General features: G+C 34.9%; 1 protein-coding gene and 1 non-coding gene across 11 annotated transcripts in view; both read left to right on the top strand.

Annotated features, from left to right (window-relative positions):
• Dpp8 (dipeptidyl peptidase 8) overlaps window positions 1-24,109 on the top strand; it is a 61,310-nt gene that overhangs the window by 11,223 nt on the left and 25,978 nt on the right. For 8 of the 10 annotated variants that reach the window (XM_076850962.2, XM_076850961.2, XM_076850956.2 and 5 more), the window contains 8 exons: window positions 1,014-1,073; window positions 7,987-8,160; window positions 8,931-9,099; window positions 16,666-16,776; window positions 18,380-18,508; window positions 19,544-19,605; window positions 22,786-22,886; window positions 23,780-23,957. In XM_076850962.2, coding sequence (XP_076707077.1) covers window positions 1,014-1,073; window positions 7,987-8,160; window positions 8,931-9,099; window positions 16,666-16,776; window positions 18,380-18,508; window positions 19,544-19,605; window positions 22,786-22,886; window positions 23,780-23,957 — 984 coding nt within the window. The remainder of the gene's footprint in view (window positions 1-1,013; window positions 1,074-7,986; window positions 8,161-8,930; window positions 9,100-16,665; window positions 16,777-18,379; window positions 18,509-19,543; window positions 19,606-22,785; window positions 22,887-23,779; window positions 23,958-24,109) is intronic. The other 2 variants (XM_076850963.2, XM_076850959.2) reach the window with 1 other exon arrangement.
• Window positions 19,886-19,992, top strand: LOC143395983 (U6 spliceosomal RNA). Its single transcript, XR_013090887.1, has one exon. It is a non-coding gene; the product is annotated as a U6 spliceosomal RNA (small nuclear RNA).

Genomic DNA, 24,109 nt, shown 5'->3' with positions numbered 1-24,109 from the left:
TTATTTCTGGATCCCAGTTCTATTCCACTGTCCTATATGTCTGTTTTTATTCCAATACCATATTGTCTTGATTAACGTAGTTTTGTACTGGCAGGGTGCCACTTAGTGTACTCTGCCACTAAGTTACACCTTCTAGCCTCTGAACTAACCTTTGAAGATTAGAAAAGTAGAAATTTTGGAATTGGAAAATCTGGGTTCTCCAACATTCTTCTTTTCAAGATTGTTTTGGCTATTCTGTGTCCCTTGCAATTCCACATGAATATTAAGATGATCAATTTGTCCACATCTGTATTTTGTAGAATCATATTGTTTTCTTTTTGCAGTACTAGAGATTGAACCCAGGGACACTACCACTGAGCTACATCCCTAGCAGTTTTTATTTTTGAGACAGGGTCTTACTAAGTTACCCAGGCTTTTTTAAATTTATTTTTTAGTTGTAGTTGTACATAATTCCTTTATTTTATTTTATTTTATTTATTTTTATGTGGTGCTGAGGATCGAACCTGGTGCCTTGCACACGGGAGGCGAGCGCTCTACCGCTGAGCCATAACCCCAGTCCTGTCCTTCAACTTTTAGTTCTCTTCCATTAGCCTCTTGAGTTGCCGAGATTACATGCGTATAACATCATGCCCAATAGAGTTATAGTATTTTCTATATATAAGATCATATCATCTGCACATGGAGATAGTTGCCTTCTTCCTTTACAATACAGATGCTTTTTATTTCTTTTTCTTACCTAAAATTGCCCTGGCTAGAAGTACAATGTTGAATAGAAATGAGAATATACATTCTTTTTCCTTATCTTAAAAGGGAATGCTTTCAGTTTTTCACCATTATGAATAATATTAGCTGGGGGGTTTTCACGAATGCCCTTTTTTCAGATTGAAAAATTTCCCCTCTACTTCTGTTTGTTTGTTTGTTCGGTACTGGGGATTAAACCCATAAGCTCTTTACTAATGAGCTATATCCCCAGCTCGTTTTTATTTTTATTTATTTATTTTATTTTGAGACAGGTATCGCCAAGTTGCCCGTGCTGGTCTCGAACTTGTGATCTTCCTGCCTCAGCCTCCCAAGTGAGTAGCTGGTATTACAGGTGTGCGCCACTGTGCCTGACTTATTCCTGGTTTTATTGAGTATTGTTATCATGAAGAAATATTGACTTTTTTGTGATTTTTCTATATTCATTGAGATGATCATGTGATTTTTTTTCTTTATCATATTCATATGGTATGGTTTTCATAAGTTAAACCAAGATTGCATTCCCTGGATAAATCTCATTTGGTCAGCTGGGTGTGATGATGCATGTCTATAGTCCCAAATGCTCTCTCAGGAGGCTGAGATAAGAAGACAGCTTCAGCCCAGAAGTTCGAGATCAGCCTAGACAACACAGACTTCATCTCAAAACAAATAAAACAAAACCAAAAAACCCCACTTGGTCATGGTTTATAATCCTTATGTTGCTATATTCAGTTTACCAGTATTTTGCTGAGTATTTTTGCATCTATTCAAAAGGAATATTGGTCTATAGGTTTATTTTATTTATTTAATATTTATATTTTACATGTAGTTGGACACAATACATTTATTTATTTATTTTTTTATGCCTTTATTTTGCTCATTTATTTATTTACTTTTTATGTGGTGCTGAAGATCAAATCCAGGGTCTCATGAGTGCTCTACTGCTGAGCCACAACCCCAGCCCCATATTTATTTATTTTTTTAATTTTTTTTTAGTTGTAGTTGAACATAATATCTTTATTTTATTTATTTTTATGTGGTGCTGAGGATTGAACCCAGGGCCTCGCATGTGCTAGGTGAGCACTTTACCACTGATCCACAACCCTAACCCCTAGGTTTATTTTTTTTAATGATGTCATTGGTTTTGGTTTGAGGATCATACTGATCTGTTGAATGAGTTAGGAAATGTTCCTCTTCTTCTCTGTTATTTGGAAAAATTTGAGAAGGATTGGTTTGAATTCTTTGAATATTTTTTAGAAGCTTTCTTTGTGAGAGATTCTTTTGGTTTTTTGTTTTTGTTGAGGGGGAGCAGGTTTGGTGCTGAGCATCTGAGCCCAAGACTTTGTGCCTACTCGGCTGTCTCCCAGCCCTTGCACTTGGGGAAGTTCTTTGACTACTTAATCTATTTGATTGTTATAAGCTTATTTAGATTTTCTGTTTCTTCTTGAGTTAGTTTTGGAGACAGGGGCTTGCCATGTTGCCCTAACTTGTCTCCAACTCACAGGCTCAAGTATCCTCTTGCCTCAGCCTCCTGAGTAACTGGAACTGCAGGTACATGCCACCATGCCAGGCTTTGAATCAGCTTTAACAGTTAGTGTATTTCTAAGAATTTGTGTATTTCATCTAAGTTATCTAATTTGTTGGCATACAGTTGTTCATGTGTTTGGCATACAGTTCATATTCCTTTCTAATCTTTTTTACTATTCCTGTAAGGTTGTTAGTAATAATCCTCTTTTATTTCTGAGTTTAGCTATTTGAGGTCACGCTTGTGTGTGGGCTTTGTGTCTCCAGTCCAGCTACATTTGTCAATTTATCAATCTTTTTTTTTTCCTTAAATTTAATTAATTAATTTATTTTTATGTGGTGCTGAGGATCAAACCCAGGGCCTCGCTAGACGAGTGCTCTACCACTGAGCCACAACCTCAGCCCCAATTAGTCAGTTTTTCAGAGAATTAACTTTTTGTTTTGGTAAGAGTTCCTCTCCTCCCCCCTCAATTTTGACTACTTCCAGTCTAATTTGTATAATTTCCTTCCTTCCTTACTTTGTTCTATTTTTTGGAAACGTCTTTAGGTGGAAGATTAGGTTTTGGATTGAGATCTCTTTTTTTATTGTACACTTTTATATTTTCCCTCTGAGTATTGCTTTCACTGCATCCCTTAAGTTTTGATGTTTTGTTTTTGATTGCTTTCAAGTCAAAGTATTTTTTTTTTTAATTTCATTTGTAACTTCTTTAATTTCATTTGTAATTTCTTCCCTCTACTTGCACTACCATCGTCTAGAAACTCTCAAGGCATTTAGCTGGGACAATTGTAAGCCTCACCTCATTTGGTTCCCATTTCTCAGAGATCACTGTCCTTTGTTGACTGAAGTTTAGTGTCTTGAAAACATTATTTCATACATTTTTGTCTATATTCTCAGTTTCAGATGAGAGGGTATGTCTGTACCCTATTACTCCATCTTGGCTATAAGTCAGTTTCATTTTTACCACTTGAGTTGCTGATCCATTTGGAATATGTAAGATGCAGTTCCAATTTTATCTTTTTGCATATGGCTATACAGTAATTTTAACAAATTTAAAATTTAGATCAGCATTCACTTATTGTAAAACCGCAACTTTTTTCTCTCCCATCTTTTTCTCATTAATTTCTGTACTCAGTGTTCTGTGTTAGACTTTTCTATTCTATACATTATTCATTCTGTTTTTCATGTTTTAATGTATACAGTAAGGCCAATGTTGTTCCCCACATTGGTCTTTTTCAGGATTTTTTAGACCATCTTATTCTTTCAAATAACAGATTTTTGATCACAAAGTTAAAGTACACAGTTCTCTTTATGAAAGTTAATTTCTCTGCTCTAAAATTTCTTGTATTCTAATTATGAAGCATTAAAACATACCAAGAATGGGCCAAGTCAGGTGCAGTAGCACCTACCTGTAATCACATTTACTCAAGAGGCAGATGCAGGGAGATCACAAGTTCAAGGTCATCGTGGGTGACTTAGGGAGACAGTATCTCAAAATAAAAAGTGCTGGGATATAGCTCAGTGGTAAAATACTTGCCTTGCATGCGCACAGCTCTGGATTCAGTTCCTAATACTGCAAAAAGACAGAGGGAGAGGGAGAGGGAGAGGGAGGGAGAAAAGAATTATGGACCAAGTTTGGTGGTTTTTTTTAAAATATTTTTTTTAGTTGTCAATGGATCTTTTATTTATTTATATGTGGTGCTGGGAATTGAATCCAAGGCCTCACACATGCCAGGCAAGTATTCTACCACTGAGCCATGACTTCAGCCCAAGTTTGGTAATCTTAGTAGACAATATGAGTGGAAAAGTTAAAATATAATCATATAGTGAAAATTTCTCTTGTTTTCATTGGAAACAGTCTTAAGAGGTGTTTAAAAAGCTGGGTGCTATGGCGCACACCTGTAATCCCAGCAGTTTAGGGGGCTGAGACAGGAGAATGATGAGTTCAGAGCTAGCCTCAGCAATGGTGAGGTGCTAAGTAACTCAGTGAGAACCCTATCTTTGATAAAATATAAAATTAAGCTGGGAATGTGGCTCAGTTGAGTTCAATACTTGATTCCAAAAAAAAAAAAAAAGAGGGAGAGAGAGATTTAAACAAATAAAATGATCCAAATTAAAGTATTTATTCAGTGATTTTGCTACTTTTCCTGTTGCAGCCTAACACAAACAAGTTTCCCCCTAACGGTGGGGAATGTGTTTGAAAACCCCCAATGAATGCCCGAAAACACAGATGGTACTAAACCCTATATATACTATATTTTTCTTATTCATACATTCCTATGCTAAAGGTTTTTCTTTTAAACTATTTTATTTTAGTTGTAGTTGGACACAGTGCCTTTATGTTATTTGTTTATTTTTATGTAGTGCTGAGGATCAAACCCAGTGCCTAACATGTGGTAGGCAAATGCTTTACTATTGAGCCACGACTTCAGTGCCCCTATGCTAAAGTTTAATTTATAAATTAAGCAAAGTTGGGGCTGGGGATGTGGCTCAAGTGGTAGCGCGCTCGCCTGGCATGCGTGCGGCCCGGGTTCGATCCTCAACACCACATACAAACAAAGATGTTGTGTCCACCGAAAACTAAAAAATAAATATTAAAAAAAATTCTCTCTCTCTTTCTCTTTCTCTCTCTCTCTCTCTCTCTCTTTCTCTCTCTCTCTCTCTCTCAAAAATAAATAAATAAATAAATAAAAATAAAAATAAATTAAGCAAAGTGAGCCAGGTATGATGGCACACACTTGTAATCCCAGCAACTCAGGAGGCTGAGGCAAGAGAATCACAAGTTCGAGGTCGGTTTCTGCAACTTAGGAGACTTGTCTCAAAATAAAAAATAAAGTTCTGAGATGTAGCTCATTGGTAACATATGTTGCTATGGGATTCAATCCCCAGGACCACAAAAAAAAATTAACCACAAAGAGTAAAATATTAATAACAATATATGTCTTAGCAACCTCAACATATGGTTTTCTTTGCTTAATTTTTTTTTTTTTTTTTTTTTAGGATTGCTTTTGTGGGGCTGGGTTTGTAGCTCAGTTGTTAGAGTGTTTGCCTTCCATGTGTGGGACACTGGGTTCAATCCTTAGCACCACATAAAAACAAATAAAATAAAGGTATTGTGTCTAATTAAAAAGTGTGTGTGTGTGTGTGTGTGTGTGTGTGTGTGTGTCTAATATGCATCTCTTCTCTTTCTCGCTCATTATCTTATGCTTTTTTTGGTCACACTGGACCAGGGCCTTGAACATGTTTGGCAAGCATTCTACCCCTGAGCTGCATCTCCAGTCCTTTCTTTCAGTATTTAGTCAAGAACTTTTATCTCTTCATTTAAAGGAAGTATTTTATTACTTCTCTTTGGCCTATCTGAATTGCCTGCATCACTATTTTTGCACTTTGGGACCATTGTTAAGTAAATCAGAGATTAACTGAACAAAGTTCTACAATTCTCTGATAGTTGATCACAGAATCAACTAGAGATAGCTGCTAAGTGAGTATTGGATGGGTAGCATATACAGCATGGATATACCAGACAAGGAAATGATTCATGTATGACACAAGAGAAACAGGATCCTGCAAAATTGCAATCACAATACCCAGAATGACATGCAATTTAAAATCTATGAATTGTGGGCTGGGGTTGTAGCTCAGTGGTAGAGTACTTTCCTTGCATGTGGAAGGTACTGGCTTTGATCCTCAGCACCTCATAAAAATAAAGTAAAGGTATTATGTCCATCTACAACTAAAAACATATTTTTTTTAAAAAATCTGTGAATTTTTTATTTCTAAAATTTTCCATTGAACATTTTCAGACCATGGATAATGAATTTCAGAAAGCAAAACTACAAAGGGGGCACTATTATATATGTAACTGAACATTAATAAATAATTTCATAGTTAATCCACAAAACTAGGTGGGATTTTAATGGGATTCTAAGGTTTCTCTCTCTCTCACTCTCTCTCTTTTGTAAGTGCTGGAGATCAAAAGCAGGGCTACACTATGCTGAGTAAATTCTTTACCATTGAGCTACACCCCCAGCCCCAAGCTGTCTCATTTTTAACCTCATCCAAAATTGTTTTAGGTTTGCAAGTATATACCTATATTTGCCATAATTGAATGATGTTTATTTTCAGTGTGCAAGCTTAATTTTGGAATGATACTTATAAAATTACCTTATAGACTCCTTTCAAAAGTATTATTCCTTCATAGCAGAAATCATATCTGTTCCTTTAATATGTTTCTGTTGTTTAGCATACTGATAAAAGATATAGAACTCTTATGTGATGTGAATATGATATTTTTTAAGATAGCACTTATTAGGTTTGTTTTCTTCTTTGTTTTTTAAAATTTGTACAGATATCAATATTTCTATCTTGATAAAACCCCTCGTCATCATGCTGATAATTAATTACATATGTTCTTTAACAGAGATTGTAATAGATATGTTGTAGGTAGAAAAACAAAATGACAGATTTTGCTCTCAAGCTTGTTTTTTTGTTTGTTTTCTTCTAGTTAGGAACTATACTGAAAAACTGAAAGGTAGTAGCATATCGAAATAAGTAAAAAAAGATAGTAATGCCTATAAAATTTTTGAAGAAAGCATAACATGCCGGGCGCAGTGGCCACGCCTGTAATTCCAGTATTTCAAGAGGCTGAAGCAGGAGGATTGCAATTCAAGACCAGTCTCAGCAATTTAGTGAGGCCCTAAGCAAATTAGTGAGTCCCTATCTCAAAATAAAAAATGAAAAGGACTAGGGATGTGGTTCATTGGTTAAGTCTCTCTGGATTCAATCTCAAGTACAAAAAAAAAAAAGAAAAAGAAAAGAAAGAAAGAAGATAACTGCTGAACTCAGGTTGAATTGAGCTAAGGTTTTGGGTAAAAGTAAAAATTGGATAAGTAGAAAGCCCTTGAGAAAGGGAGTAAAATGAGGCAAAGGGCAGGAAATAGAAAAATCACATCTTGAGTTTTTTGTTTTAGGGGGGGGTTTCTTTTTTGGTGCTGAAAATTACACCCAGGGCCTTGCACATGCTAAGCCACAGTCAGTGGGTTTTAAGTTAGTGATGTGACCAGCTTCATTTAGGGTTTTGTTAGAAGAGTGCTAGTATATGTAATGGAAAGGTACTAATAACAGCTGACATTTGAGAACTTACTGTGTGCCAGTCATTGTGCTAAACACTTTATATATATTTTTTATTTAAATGAATCTTCAAAAGCTGATACCGATGATTTATTATTATATTAAAATTGAGGGAAATTACTTTTAACAAAATTAAGCTACTTGCCAAAGTCTGACTTCCAGTGAAGACTCAAAGCCTGTATTCAAACCACTTGACTTAAATTAAATGTCTGTCTTAACTCTATGTTAACTAAATTACAGTTATGTTGCAGAGAGTCATGAATTCCAAAATAATGGGGCTTCATTCTTTTTCTTTATACAGTAATCATCTAATGACCCTTTACTAGTAGGAAATCTTTCAGCAGACTTCCTGAAATTAATCTGCTTGAAATTTCAGCAAATTTTGGGTCATACAAAATGTGGACTTAGAAATATTGGAGATGCCAGGATTTCAGTGTTAAAAGCAAAGGCAAGGGGCTGGGGATATAGCTCAGCTGGTAGAGTGCTTGCCTAAGCATGCACAAGGCCCTGGGTTCAATCACCACCACCACAAAAAAAAAAAAAAAAGCAAAGGCAAGTTTTCAGAAGACTGGAATAGGTGATTTTCCTTTTGTTAGGCAACACTGGACTATGGAATGTATTCTCGAGAAGAAGAACTATTAAGAGAAAGAAAACGCATTGGAACAGTTGGAATTGCTTCTTATGATTATCACCAAGGAAGTGGAACATTTCTGTTTCAAGCTGGTAGTGGAATTTATCATGTAAAAGATGGAGGGCCACAAGGATTTACCGTAAGTTGTAGTTACTGCTTGTTAAATCTGATTTTGGGTCCTAAAGGTAAATGCCCAAATCAGAAAGGTAATTAACAAATAAACCAAGAAATTTAGTTTATCCAGCAAGAAATTTAGTTGCAATGAAAACAAGAAATATAGTACTAATTCCCAATTTTAAGACTTAAGTTTTTAGTAACACTGATACAATTTTTAAAATGCTCAAACTTCTCACTATATAGGAAAATAGTAAAAGGCATCAATTCCCATTTTCTGTGAAAGCACTAAGGGAGATATTGAAAGATGTTTTCATTTTGATTTTATGTGGCTTTATTCTAAGCAATTCTTTATGAACTGTATGAGCTATTCTTTTGATAGAATTATGATGATCCTGGCTGGCTTTCATTAGATTTTTATGAGCAAAGTTTTTACTGCTAAAATTAATTTAAACTGTTTAATAAAATGTTCACTAAATAAGCATTTAGTGATAATATTTAACAAAGAATAATTTCTCCAGTAAACAAGTTGGAGCAACAGAATTTATGATGTGCTGTTATATTGTCTATATAGTACCTTCCCTGTTACCCTTAGCTTTTTCATTCATAGTTAAAAAAAAAAAAAAAAGAGTCCTTTATAAGTTAAAGAAGTTGAAAGATATTTTTTCCCTGGGGAACAACTCCCATAGTTGAAATTTTTCCTAAAAATATTTTTCATTTTATAGAAAGGGTACTACAGACAGATATGTGTACATCAACCTGATACCTACCTTAAAATGTCATTTACCTGTCTAGCAACAACCTTTACGGCCCAATTTAGTGGAAACTAGTTGTCCCAACATACGGATGGATCCAAAATTATGCCCAGCTGATCCAGACTGGATTGCTTTTATACATAGCAATGATATTTGGATATCTAACATTGTAACTAGAGAAGAAAGGAGGCTCACCTATGTTCACAATGGTAAGGCATGATTCTTCAAATCTTTCCTGAAAAGTATTTTTAAAGTTTAAATTGCTTTTGAGTTCATTTTGAAATTGAAGCAGGTGGGGTGATCTTTAAATGTTACATTCAAGCTTTTAAAAATACGGAGGGTAAGTATTTTATAATACTTATATAATACTACCTTGTTTTAATTCATTTTCTCTGTCTCTCTCTCTTTCTTTTTTTCCCTTGTCCTTTTGAACCTGCTTACTTTGCCACTGAGGTATACCCCCTGCCTTTTTTATGTTTTATTTTGAGACAGAGTCTTGCTAAGTTGCCTAATGCTGATCTGGAACTTTCAGTCTTCCTGCCTCAACCTCCCAAGTAGCCATATGACGCTGTGCCCGCCATTTTAATTCATTTTAGAGCAGCACTACAATAGCACCTCAGACATGATTTTCCTTTAGCATGATAAAACTGTGAAAATTTTCTCCAAACTGTTTTCATTAAATTAAAATTTTTCCAGGCACAATGGTAGCATGCCTATAATCCTAGCACTTAGAAATCTGAGGCAAGAGGAACTCCTAGAACCCAGGAGTTAGAGACAAGTCTGGGCAACATAGTGAGATTTTATCTCAAATATTAGCCTTGTTTTGGGGAAAGAAACAAAATCCAGTTACACACTATCAAACAATCTAAAATTAATCTTTCTGTTTTGGAGAGTCTGCTTAGTTATTATTGTCATAATAGCAAAATCAGAATTTTATAGAACTTGTATATTATGGAAGTGTTTTTAAGTTGTAGTGAAGTGACTGTAGTAATATTAAGCATCAATCAGCACAGAAAAGATATGAATGTTTTCCTCTAAAGATTTCATACAGGGGCTGGGGATGTGGCTCAAGTGGTAGCGCGCCCATGCCTGGCATGCGTGCGGCCCGGGTTCGATTCTCAGCACCACGTACAAACAAAGATGTTGTGTCCACCGATAACTAAAAAATAAATATTAAAAAATTCTCTCTCTCTCTCTCTCTCTCTCTCTCTCTCTCTCTCTCTCTCTCTTTAAAAAAAAAAAAAAAAGATTTCATACAGCTGGGTTCAGTGGTGCATGCCTATAATCTCAGTGGCTCTGGAGACTGAGACAGGAGGATCGCAAGTTTAGAGCCAGTCTCAGCAATGGCAAGGTGCTAAGCAACTAAGTGAGACCCCGTCTAGAAATAAAATATGAAATAGGGCTGGGGATGGGATTCAGTGGTCGAGTGCCCCTGTGTTCAATCCCTAGTACCAAAAAAAAAAAAAAACAAGAAGAAAAGATTTCCAACAAATAAAAGATGGAAAATAGTATATTGCTTTTCCTTTGAATATCTGAAATAAAGTTTGAGCTCTATAATAAAGGGTGGTGACTCTGAAAACTAATTTGTTCAACTTTTGCTTACTCTGATGTTCACAAAGTTGATTTACTGGCCATCTTTCTTAATCATCCCCTCCTCATCAATTATTAGTTACAATTAATTACATTATTTGACAGAGATTATATTATAGGTAGGAAAACAGAATGATACAGTTATGAAGTATACTGAAAAAAAAGAGATAAGTAAAAGAAATAGTAACTCCTATAAAAATTTTGAAGATGATGTCACTGTGTGTCATAGTAGATCAGGAAACCTTGCTAATCAAAGTTGATTTGTTCACCAACACCCCCCTACTCCCACCCACTAGTGATTGAACCCAGGGGAACTCTATCACTGAACTGCATTCCTTTTATTTTATTTTTATTTTTGGTATTTGGGAGGGGTGCTTTACTACTGAGCCAAAACTTCAGTCCTTTTATTTTTTATTTTGAGACAGGTTCTTGCTAAATTGCTGAGGCTGACTCCAAACTTGCAATCTTCCTATCTCAGCCTCTCAAATCACTGGGATTACAGGTGTGTACCACTGCACCTAGCTCAAGGTTGAATTTGAGCTAAATTGTTTTAGCCTGCAGTAGTTAACAGCAAACACTTAAAAAAATTTTTTTTATAGTTGTGGATGGATAGCATGTCTTTATTTTATTTATTTTTTTAGTACTTATTTGTGGTACTGAGGATTGAACCCAATGCCTCACATGTACTAGGAAAGCACTCTACTGATGAACTGCACCTCAGCCCCTTATTTATTTTTATGTGGTGCTGAGGATGGAACCTAGTGCCTCACACGTGCAAGGCAAGCATTCTGCTACTGAGCTACAGCCCCAGTCCCAGCAAATACTTTTTCATCATGAGGATAATCCGTATTTTTGAAACTTAAAACCTGAGTCATTTATATTAATAGAGTGCTAAATTAATAGTCAAGAAATGTCTTCTAGGGCTGGGGTTGTGGCTCAGTGGTAGAGCGCTTACCTAGCATGTGCGAGGTACTGGGTTCGATTCTCAGCACTGCATATAAATAAATGAATAAAATAAAGGTTCATCAGCATCTAAAAAAATATTTTTAAAAATCTCTTTTTTTTTTTTTTTAGAGAGTGAGAGAGGGGGAGAGAGAGAGAGAGAGAGAGAATTTTTAATATTTATTTTTTAGTTTTCGGCGGACACAACATCTTTGTTTGTATGTGGTGTTGAAGATCGAACCCGGGCCGCATGCATGCCAGATGAGCGCGCTACCGCTTGAGCCACATCCCCAGCCTTTAAAAATCTCTTAACATTCAATTAAGCAACCAAAATTTACTTAATTTCTGGTGTGCCAAATAATGTGGCGGGTACAACCAGTTCTCTATCTATAGGTTTCTCATCTAACTGCAGATCAAAACATTTAGGAAGAGGCTAGGGATGTGGCTCAGTGATAGAGCACTTACCTGCCACATGTGAGGCCCTAGGTTCAATCCCAAGCACCACACATACGAAAAGCAGAAAAATTTTAGGAAAAGAATTCCAGAGAGTTCAAAGCAAAACTTGAAATTTTTATATTTCAAGCACTATACTAAATCCCCACAAATGATGTATAGGAACACCTTGCTATGGCCTCCCACCATTGCATAGATTCTCTTTCTCTTTCCAGTATTTATTTGATCATTGATCATCTCATGTCTCATTCATGTACTATGCAGTTAGGCTTACAATGGTTGTGTTTGTATTGAACATGTATAGACTATTTTTTTCTTGTATTGAAAGTAATCTCGAGATTATTTAAAACATACATGAGAATGCGCAATAGGTTAAATGCAAATACTATACTATTTTATGAAGAGTCTTGAACATTCATAGATTTTGGTGTCTGAGGAAGGTCCTTGAACTAATTCTTTTCAGTACATCTGTACTAAGGATATGAAATTGAATAAGATATAGGCCTGTTCTTCAAGGAAGCTACATAAACAGATGACAATTAAGCAAAGTAAGAGTCAAATACAAGATGTTATAGAGGACCAAATAGAAAGAGTCATCAGGGAAGACGTCCCAGAAAAGATGACACCTAAATTGATACCAAATACTGTCTTACATTAGCCAGTACATCCCAGAAAAGGGAACTGTGTAAGAAAGGTAGATGCAAAAGATGTTGTGGTCTGTGTGAGAAGTTAGCAGTATGGTATCCAAAAGTATAAGGACTGATTCAAAAGAACCAGGGCAAGGAAGACTATATCTCGATAAGAACTTTATCATGATGTGGAGGTCTTCAGCTGTTGGGTGGTATGGGTTTTAGTCATTTTATAAATAAATTGTTCTGGATACTTTGTGGAAGTCATATTTGAGAAAAACAAGATTATAACAGGGACACCAAAGCTTGACTATTGAAATTACTGAAGTTACATGACATAATACAAGATCAAAAGACAGAAGGGGGAGTGGAATAGGGAGACTCTTAAGTGCAGGTTTTAGTATTTAATGGTTCTCCCTTTGAAGTCAGGAAATCAGAACAGCTACCACTGGCAGCAGAAATATTAGGGTGATTGGCTCGTAAATGTGTGTTGAGAATCCTAGCCATTTTTTCATGCTTTTAACATTGAGTATTCACTATGTAACAGTTATTGTTATTGAGGTTGGGACTACAAAATTCTAACATAACTGTCAAAATTAGGGCATTTTTAGTCTTTTCCTTCTATAAAATTGCTGTTCACCAGAATTGATGATTGACAGAATTTAAATTAGAAAGTATTGAAATCCTGCAGGGTGTTACATTTGTCTTTTTATTCATCTTTTTACTGCACATATAATATATGGTGTGTTTATTAATTTTAGCACTACCTATCATGGTGGCACACACCTGTAATCCTTCCAGCTCGGGAGGCTGAGGCTGAAGAATCATGAGTTCAAAGCCAGCCTCAGCAAAAGTGAGGCACTAAGAAACTCAGTGAGACCCTGTTTCTAAATAAAATACAAAATAGGGCTGGGGATGTGGCTCAGTGGTTGAATGCCCCTGAGTTTAATCCCCAGTACCAAAAACAAAACAAAACAAAAAAAACACACACACAATTTAGTACTAATGTATTATTAAGAATATAGATAGAGAATATAAAATAATGGAGAACCAGATTACTTGAGTTTGAGTCCTAGATCTACCATCTGTTAATTCTGTGACCTTGTGAAGTTATTTAACCTCTCTCTTAATTTCTCTATCTGTAAAAATCTTAATTACTACTCAACATGGGATTGTTATAAGGCTTTAGTGAGTTAATATTTGTGAATTGTTTAGAGCTGTGCTTGTGTGTAAAGTGCTAAGTGCTGTGGACACAAGTGTTTAGATAGAAAGAGAGAGGGGGAAGGAGCATCATCAATCCAGTCTCCTTATTTGTAATAGGGTCTAAGTGAAAGTTCACTTCAGAAAGTAAGTTTAATCAGTCAGCGTGTGCATGTTTATTCTCTGCCTAATATGATAGAAGGAAAAAAAAAAAGTAAATAAAAACTAGCTTCTGCTCCTAAATTTAACTCCTCTTATTGGGATGATAAGATGATACCATTTATTCAGTTCATAAGTAAATCAATAATTGAGGTCTCTGTAATAAGTAATAGGGAGGTACAAATGAGTAATAACCATCCTCATATCTAAAAGAGGACAAAATATAAAATCAGGTTGTGGTATAATTTTGGGATAGTTGAAAGATTGAAGGAAAGTAAGCACTGGTCTTTGCTCTATTATTAATTCCAAAATTGAAAAAGCTCTGAAAACTCAGTTTAATTTTCATTAGCTAAGGGCTAAAACTCACTTCATCGCAAACCTGACTTGAACTGCCCTGAGGATATTTATAATCTTAATCCTACTTAGTGTGCCTATTCATGTTTGCTGCAGGAATATTAGGGTGTTGGATTACCGCTCATTTGCTTACCCTATTGGAGATGTTACATAATATATGTAGGTGTATAATATATGGAAAATCCTCCACATTCTGAACACCAAATGCTTCTAGACTCAAATTTTTTAGATAAGGGAATATTGGTTTCTACTGCTCATTGATATGAGACAATCTAGAAAATACAGATAACCAAAAATAAGTCAAAACTTGCCTAAGCTGGGCATAGTGGTACATGTCTATAGTCCCAGCACTCTAGAGACTGAAATGGGAGATCTCTTTTTTTTAAAAAAAACTTTATTTTACTTATTTATTTTTATGTGGTTCTGAGGAGTGAACCCAGTGCCTCATACACGTTAGGCAAGTGCTCTACCATTGAGCTACAACCCCAGCCCCTGGGAGGATCTCTTGAGCTCAGGAATTTGAGACCAGCCTGGCCAACCCCATAGTGAGACCGTATCTCAAAAAAAAGGGAGGGCGGACTTGTTTAGAAAATTAAAATCATAATGAAATATTACTACACACCTAGACTACACCAAACATTGTAGAACTTACACACATTGCTGGTTAAGAGTATAAAATATCACAAATACTTTGGAAAACTATCAGTTTCTGATCAAGTTAAACATATATTTTCCTTTGTACCCAGTCACTCCACTCCTAGGTATTTACTTGTTCAAGAGAAATTAAAACAAATGTTTAAAAATATTCTATAAAGAGTGTCTATGGGGAGCTGGGGTTGTGGCTCAGCGGTAGAGTGCTCGCCTCGCATGTGCGAGACCCTGGGTTCAATCCTCAGCACCACATAAAAATAAATAAGTGAAATAAAGGTATTGTGTCCAACTACAACTAAAAAGTGAATATTTAAAAAAAAGAATGTCTGTGGCATTTTTATTCATAATAGCCCAAAACTAGAAGCAACCCAAACATAAATTAACAGATGAATGGATTTTAAATCTATTATTAATCTTGCTATGGTATAGCAAGACATGATGGTGCATACCAGTAATCCTTGCTACCCAGAAACTGAAGCAGGAGGATTGAAAGTTTGAGATCAACCTGGGCAACTTAGCAAGACATTGTCTCAGAATAAAAAAGAAATAGGATATAGTTCAGTGGTACAGCACTCATACGTTCAATCCCCACTGTTGAATGGGGTGAGGTGGGGATAGTTTAAATGGAATACAGTTTAGCAGTAAAGAGGAATGAATTACAGATACATGTGACAACATTGATGAATCTCAGAATGAGACCAGTCATGAAGTATATAAACATTGCTGTATCACATAAAATCTAATATAATTATGATTTTGTGAATTGATTTATTTGTTGGTTTTGGTGCTAAGTATTGAACCAAGGGCCTAGTACATGCTAAGTGCTACGATTGATCTATATCCCCAGGCCCAACAGGATTTTTTTTTAAAACAAGAGTTCCCTTCATACTATTTGTTAACAACCTAAGTGTAAACAGATAAAAGCTGAGCTGGTCTGGTTGAATGGGAGGAATGATTGAATTATGTGATCTGTAAGATCTATTCTAAGGAGCTGGGGATATAGCTCAGTTGGTAGAGTGCTTGCCTTGCATGCACAAGGCCCTAGGTTTGATCCCCAGCACCAAAAAAAAAAAAAAAGAAAAAAAGAAAAAGAAAAGAAAAAAACTAGTCTAGTAAACTGGTGTGTGTGTGTGTGTGTGTGTTTTTTTTTGTGTGTGTGTGTGTATGTGTCTGTCTGTCTGTCTCTCACTGGAGATCAAACCTAGGGCCTCACTAATGTTCTAAGTCTGTAAAGATGTGTTTCTTTGTATAGAAGAGTTTCTTTTTTTCATCATTCTGAGTAAATGGAAAAGTAATTTTTTTTCCTTTAAGTACTGGGGATTGAACCCAGGGGTGCTCCACCACATCATATCCCATTCTTCTTTATTTTTTATTTTGAAATGAGGTCTTACTAAGCTGCCTAGACTAGCCTCAAACTTTTGATACTCCTGTCTCAGTCTCCCGGTTCATTGTGATTACAGGCATGCACCACTGTGCCTGGTGGAAAAGTAATAACTCTTATGGAGCATGTACTATGGTCCAGGCTTTATTCTTAGCATTTTATGTAAGTTAATTAATCTAAGCCTCATAACAACCTAATAAAGTCCCATTTGCAAATGGAATACTGCAGTGGAATGAGATCCATTTGCCTAATGTTAGACAATAGGTAAACATTGGAGCTCAAACTTGAACTCAATCCATTTGGTTCTAGAGTTCATCACTCTACTCAGCTACCTTTCAAAATAAACGGAATTATATTGTTTTCTTTGTACTATGAAAAAATAGCTTTTTGTGATTTTGTTTTTTATGTTTGTCTAGAGTTAGCTAACATGGAAGAGGATCCCAGATCAGCTGGAGTTGCTACCTTTGTTCTTCAAGAAGAATTTGATAGATATTCTGGCTATTGGTGGTGTCCAGAAGCTGAAACAAGTAAGGAAGTTCAAAATAATGTATTATAGGTCAATTGAAATATTAAAAGATTCACCTGTCAATTGGTTAAGTATACAGATTCTGAATATCAGATAATAGATACTAAAGTAATAATGATTAGATACTGGTTTTGTAGAACAAATACATAGACTCTATATCTCACCATAATGAATTCTACTGAAAACAACGGTATTATAGTTTAGTACCTCAGGTTCTTGATTTTCTTTGCCAATTTTTCACCTACAAACTGTTTTTGGTAATTTTGGCAATATTATAGCAAAATTTAAAAGACCACTCCTTAATGAGTTTCTGTGTATGATTAGAGCCACGCACAGTGGCATACATCTATAATCCCAGCAACTCAGGGAGCTGAGCCAGGGTTTTTACAAGTTCAAGGCCAACTGAAAAGCATGATTGACAAGAGTTTGCATGAACAGATAACCAAACCAGTGGATGACTGTGCAAGTATTTCATTGCCTGCAAAACAACTCTCTAAAGTAATAACTTACAACTTTTTGACCATGATCCAGTTAGAAATTTGGTTATAATCATGATCTAATAATTTTACATATACTTTATAGATAAAACAAATTTTATGAAGCAATATTTATCCTTATATGCAGTGCACTCTGATACTATTACCCTTTCCTGTGTTGGTTTTTAAAACGTTGGTTATTATCCATTAATACCTTTTATGGCCCACACATCCAAGGGACAAATATTTATTTTTAAATATTTATATTTAATTTTAAGGTATAAAATATTTTGCCATAATTATATTTTATTAGATCAGATTTTTATACAAGTAAATGATTCAAAATAACTGGATTCTATTTAAATAACACTTTGTAGGAAATATTATAAATTAAATAATTCCCTTTTTAACAAATAATGCATTTTAAAGTATGCAAAGACACAGCCCTTCAAAAAAGTCTTCCCCTGGGGCTGGAGTTGTAGCTCAGTGGTAGAGACATTGCCTAGTATGTGGGAGACACTGGATTCAATCCTCAGCACCACATAAAAATAAATAAATAAAATAAAGGTATTGTGCCCATCTAAAACTAAAAAAAAATAAAGAAAATTTAAAAAAATAATGTTTTCCCCTGTTTAAAAAATATGTATGTATCATCTTCAGTTTTTTTCCCCAAAAGAACCAGTAACAAGTAATAGGAGTAAGCAGTAACTCCCTTTGCTATTACAAAGACAAGTTATATTTTTATATGTAAAAGGCATTGTGGGCTGAGGGTGTGGCTAAGTGGCAGAGCACTTGCCTAGCATGTGTGAGGCCCTGAGTTCAATCCCCCACACCACTAAATAAATAAATAAGTAGCACATTTTGTACACAAATTATTTTTCATTATCAGAAATCTAATACTAGTGAGGCTGGGATTGTGGCTCAGCAGTAGAGCGCTCACCTAGCACAGGTGGGACCCAGGTTCAATCCTCAGCACCACATAAAAAATAAAGACATTGTGTTGTGTCCATCTACACCTAAAAAATAAATATTAAAAAAAAAAGAAATCTAATATTAGAGGGAATAGTTAGTTATGATTATTTTCTGGAGTAATTCTTCTAAATTCACAATATCTAAATTCCTTTTAAGCTCCTAATGGTGGTAAAATTCTTAGAATTCTATATGAAGAAAATGATGAATCAGAAGTGGAAATTATTCATGTTACATCCCCTTTGTTGGAAACAAGGAGAGCAGATTCATTTCGTTATCCTAAAACAGGTATTGTGTTCCATTGACCTTTGTATTCATTCATTTCCCCCTTCCAAATAAGATTTCCTCCTGTAGTCATTCTAAGGTGTAGTCAGCATTGGTTATTTGGTTATTTACAACCTTAATAAGGATAGTGTGTTGTCACTAAAATAGATTTTAAAAATTATTTTCAGGGCTGGGATTGTGGCTCAGCAGTAGAGCACTCGCCTAGCACAGGCGGGACCCAGGTTCAATCCTCAGCACCATATAAAAATAAAGGCATTGTGTTGTGTCCATTTACATCTAAAAAATAAATGTTTAAAAAAAATTATTTTCAAAGTGGAGATGTCTACAACACTGTTTACTTCAAGAAACAAATAAGGAGGTGGTTGAACGTGGTGGCGCATATCTGTAATCCCAGTTACTTGGGAGGCTAAGACAGGAGAATTGCGAGTTTGAGGCCAACATGGGCAATATAGTGAAACCCTGTGTCAAAAAATAAAAAAGCGGGCATGTAGGGGATGTAGCTCAGTGATCACTTGTCTAGAATGTACAAAGCCCTAGGTTCAATCCCCAATACCTTCAAAAAAAAGAAAATAAGTATCTTCTCTGCCAAATAAAGTTTTTTTTTAGTAATTCTGTTCTTAATAAATTAGTAATTTTTTGTCTATTTTACTGTTCACAGCTTTCATTTTTTAAAATGGTACAGAATTTCCTTTTATTTTATACTGATCCTTCAGGTTTTTTTAGCCTCTTTTTTTTAATATCCATATTTAAAAGTTTGAATTTAAGATGGCCTTTGTATTCATTCATTTCCTCCTGAGATTCCTGTGTAATAAAGCTCTGACTATTGGGCTGGGAATATAGCTCAGTTGGTGGAGTGCTTGTCTCATACACAAGGCCCTGGGTTCAATCCCCAGCACCACAAAAAAAAAAAAAAAAAAAAAAGCTGTAGCTATCTTCAGTATTACCAGCTTAACTAAAGTATAAAGAGGATTAATCTAGCTCAATTAGTGCCAGTAATTTTAGATATACATTACTACTCACTTATGTCTCTTTCTAAAGGCACAGCAAATCCAAAAGTCACTTTTAAGATGTCGGAAATAATGGTTGATGCTGAAGGAAGGGTAAGTATTAACTGTTGAGTTGACTTCTGTGCCCTCTAACTAATCTAATCAATCTAGTAAGGGCTTTTGATAACTTTTAAAAAAAATTTTTTTTTTTGGATTTGGACTTGCCAAGATATCTATGGATCATGATTTTTAGGCCGACCAAAAATTTTATACTTCCAAACTTACTGCTGATTCCCAAGATATGAATATAGGGATATCCATGTTTGCCACTCCTTTCCAATACTTTTTCTTCTTTGCCTTTATTAATTCTTCAGTGTTAAAAATTAGTGATTTAGTGCTTGCTTTGGCAGCACATATAGTAAAATGGGAACAATATAAAGAAGATTAGCATGGCCCCTGTGCGAGGATAACACGCAAATTCTTGAAGTGTTCCATGTTTTTCTGATTCATAGTGGGGTTGGGAGGGGGAGCATGGGAAGATTAGACAAATTTTAGATATGGCAAAGGGGAGGGAGGGGAAGGGAGGGGGCAAGGAAGTAAAAAAGATGGTAGAAAGAGATGGACATCATTACCCTAAGTACATGTATGAAGACATGAATGGTGTGAATATACTTTGTATATAACCATGAAAATTGTGCTCTTTATGTGTAATATGAATTGTAATGCATTCTGGTGTCATATGTAACAAATTAGAATAAAAAATTTTATTTCATATGTGAACTTTATTATATGGATATAAATTATTTCCATATCTAATTTGTTTTCTTCATGAAAGGGTGTTGAATTTTATTAAATATCTTTCTAGGCTGTTGAGATGATCATGTGCTCTTTTTTGTTCATTCTCTTAATATGGTGTGTCACATTAATTGATTATTATATTTCAAACCATCTTTACATCCCAGGGTTAAATCTCACTTGGTTGTGGTATATGATCTTTTGAATGTGATATTGGATTCAGTTTTCTTATATTCTGTTGAGGGCATTTGCATGTATGTTCATCAGGCCGGTCTGTACTAGAATTCCTTACATTTTCTTTTCAGAGGACTTCCACATTTGCAGAAGAGCAACTCATTATTGACTTTATACTATGTATGTAGTTCTCTACCCTGAAAAGTGCCTAATACAAAGAGCCTAGTTCTCTGAATGGAACATGAAGGAAAGAACAAGGCAGCAAATGATTCATGCAATTAAAATATATTTTTAAAACCCTGCTATAATAGTCTTTGATATTCTTGAGATCAAGAAAATATTTTAGGTGGATAGGAAAAGGAAAGACAGTGGAATGAATCTGACATAACTTTCCAATGTACATATATAAGTATACCACAGTGAATCTCACCATTGTGTACAAGAAATTAATTTAAAAAAAAATAACTGGGTAAATGGCAGAAAGATCAGTAGAGGGAAGGAATTGGGGTGGGAAAAGGGAAGGGGAAGGAGAGGTACTGGGGTCTGAATTAGAATATATTCCATGTTTGTCTATGTCAATAGGGATTCTACTATTATGTACAACTAAAAACAGTTTTTAAAAAGAAAAAAAAAACTAGTGATTTACCTTCTGTATTGGGTAAATATCTATGGAGGGTTAAATATCCTACATTTCTCTTGTACTCTAGTTTCCATGTGATCAGTCAGATATTTATGAACTGCGTGCTCACAAGTTAAAAATCAGTCCTCTCTGCTAGACTTTTTTTACATAACTTTACTGAGATACAATTCACATACAATACGATTTACTCATTTAAAAATTCATTGGCTTTTAGTACATTCATAGAGCTGGGCAACCAGTCAATTTTAGAACATTGTCGCACTTCAGAAAGAAACCCAACACCTCTTAGCCATCATTCACCCAACCTCCCCATATCACTAACCATAAATAACCACTGATCTGCTTTCTATCTCTCTAGATTATGTCCTATTCTGGACATTTCATATAAATTAAATCATATAATACATTGTCTGACTGCTTTTAAATTAATGTTTTCAAATGCACCATGTTCTAGTACTTATTTCTCCTTTTTTTGGTGATACTGGGGTTTAAATCTAAGGTCTCATGCATGGCACCATTCTACCACTGAACTGCATCCCCAGCTTGAGTACTTCATTTCTTTTATTGCTAAGTAATGTTTCATTGTATGAAACACCTCATTTTATTTATCCATTCATCAGTTCATGGATATTTGTGTTGTTTATACTTATTCGATGTTAAGAATAAAATTGCCTGAATATGTATATACAAGCTTTTGTGTGGATTTATGTTTTCATTTCTCTAGGGTATATCCTTTGGAGTAAAACTGTTAAGTCATATGTTAACTCTATGTTTAATCTTTTTTGAAAGTGCTAAACTGATTTCTAAAGTAGCTGCATGCGCTATTTATTTTCCCACTAGCATTGTATGAGGTTTCCAATTTCTCCACATCATCACCAACACTTGTTATTAACCATCTTATCTATAATAGCCATCCTGGTGGGTTTGAAGTGATAGCTCATGTTGATTTTGCTTTACATTTCCCTTATGGCTAATGAAGTTGAACATTTTTTCCTGTTTATTAGCCACTTATATATCTTCTTTGGAGGACTATCTATTCAGATCCTTTGCCCGTTTTAGAGCATGTATTTATTTTTTAAATTTTGTTTGCTAGACCTTTAAAGGAAAAAAAAAATTGCTTGTCCAGGGCATTTCAAACATATATTACACAAATATATTTTTAAACTAAAATATAGGGAACCGAGGATTATTATTTTTCTTAGATTCTAGAGTCTAAAGTGATTAAAACTTGATTATATAATTTATTATCAAGATTATTTCTTCTAGTATAAACTTAAAGGAAAAGATGTTTAGATTGTGCTAATTCTTGTGTTTAGAACTTTCTTAGGTATAAAAAGCACCAGTAAAAGTAACTCACCACTTACTACTGTTTTTTCCTGCATCCTTTGTTCTGTTTTAAATACCTACATCTCCAAAAGAGGTCTGGTGGGCTGGGGATGTGGCTCAAGCTGTAGCGCGCTTGCCTGGCATGCGTGCGGCCCGGGTTCGATCCTCAGCACCACATACAAACAAAGATGTTGTGTCTGCCAAATACTAAAAGATAAATATTAAAGTTCTCTCTAAAAAAAAAAAAAAATTTAAAAAAAAAGAAGTCTGGTGTTACAGATGATGATTTAAGTAGACTAGTGAGCTTAATTATGTTTCTAAACCTTCTATAACGACATTCCTTTTTTCTTTTTTAATAGATTACAGATGTCATAGATAAAGAACTAATTCAACCTTTTGAGATTCTCTTTGAAGGAGTTGAATATATTGCCAGAGCTGGATGGACTCCTGAGGGAAAATAGTGCGTATGTTAAATTGTCACCTCTTTACAACTAATTTAGGATCCAGAGTTTTAGAAATGGGAGCTGCCTTCACATGTAAATTTGCAGTATAGTTATTTCTGCACAAGGAATTTTTCCTGAACTAAGGGAACTGGCAGATTTATAATCCAAGAAGCATAAGTGTATTGCATTTTAATTCTCTTACTTAGCCGTTAATGGTTTACAGTGTTATTTTTAGTTGAATTGTCTGACTTCAAGGCTCACACATAAATAAATATATTTTTTTTTAATTTTTAGTTTTTAGTTGTAGTGGACACAATACCTCTATCCACCTATCTTTATATGATGCTGAGGATCGAACCCGGGGCATCGCATGTGCTAGGCGAGCTCTCTACCGCTGAGCCACAACCCCAGCCCAAATAAGTATTTTTTAATTGTTTAATTTAGGCAGAAATATTTATAGAGCCTTATGAGAATAATTGCATATAGTTCTTATGTCTTATGTAGACAACAGGATTTTTATGAGACTGGCATTTGTAGGCACTAAAGGGCAAAAACAGTTTCAAAGGCCAATAATGATTTTGGAAATTGAAAGAAAACCACTTTTAAAACTCTATTCAAACTTTTTTTTTTTTTTTTTAATTGTGGTGCTGGGGATTGAACCCAGGTCCTCATGCATGCTAGACAAATGTTCTACCTCTAAGCCATATATATGCTTAGCCCTCATACTTTTGAAAATAACTGTAGAGTATTTTTAATTAGCTATTTATAAGTAATAATTTACGATATAATAAAGCAGTTCTTTCAATGTAAGTATAGAAATAATCAGTAGGTGCCATGAAAGAGAATAAGGGATTATTCATTTTCTGAGAGCTTCTTTATTTCTGGTGCTTTTCTTTATTTGTTTAAATAGTGCTTGGTCCATCCTACTAGATCGTTCGCAAACTCGTCTACAGATAGTATTGATCTCGCCTGAATTATTTATCCCAGTAGAAGATGATGCTATGGAGAGACAGAGACTCATCGAGTCAGTGCCTGATTCTGTGACACCACTCATTATCTATGAAGAAACAACAGACATCTGGATAAACGTATATGCATTTTTTCCCTGTACTTGGCTAAATATTTCCTTAGAATGCTAAAGCAAATGAAGTTTTATAGCATATCAAAATGCATTTTTTTAAGCTCAAAGGAACTACGAATGTTATTTCCTTAGTTTGAATATTTCAGTTGGAATGATGGT

This window comes from Callospermophilus lateralis, chromosome 3 (genome assembly GCF_048772815.1).
Source record: "Callospermophilus lateralis isolate mCalLat2 chromosome 3, mCalLat2.hap1, whole genome shotgun sequence".
NCBI lineage: Eukaryota > Metazoa > Chordata > Mammalia > Rodentia > Sciuridae > Callospermophilus > Callospermophilus lateralis.
The sequence above is the reverse complement of the archived record's forward strand: the minus strand, read 5'-3'. Positions and strand labels throughout refer to the sequence as shown.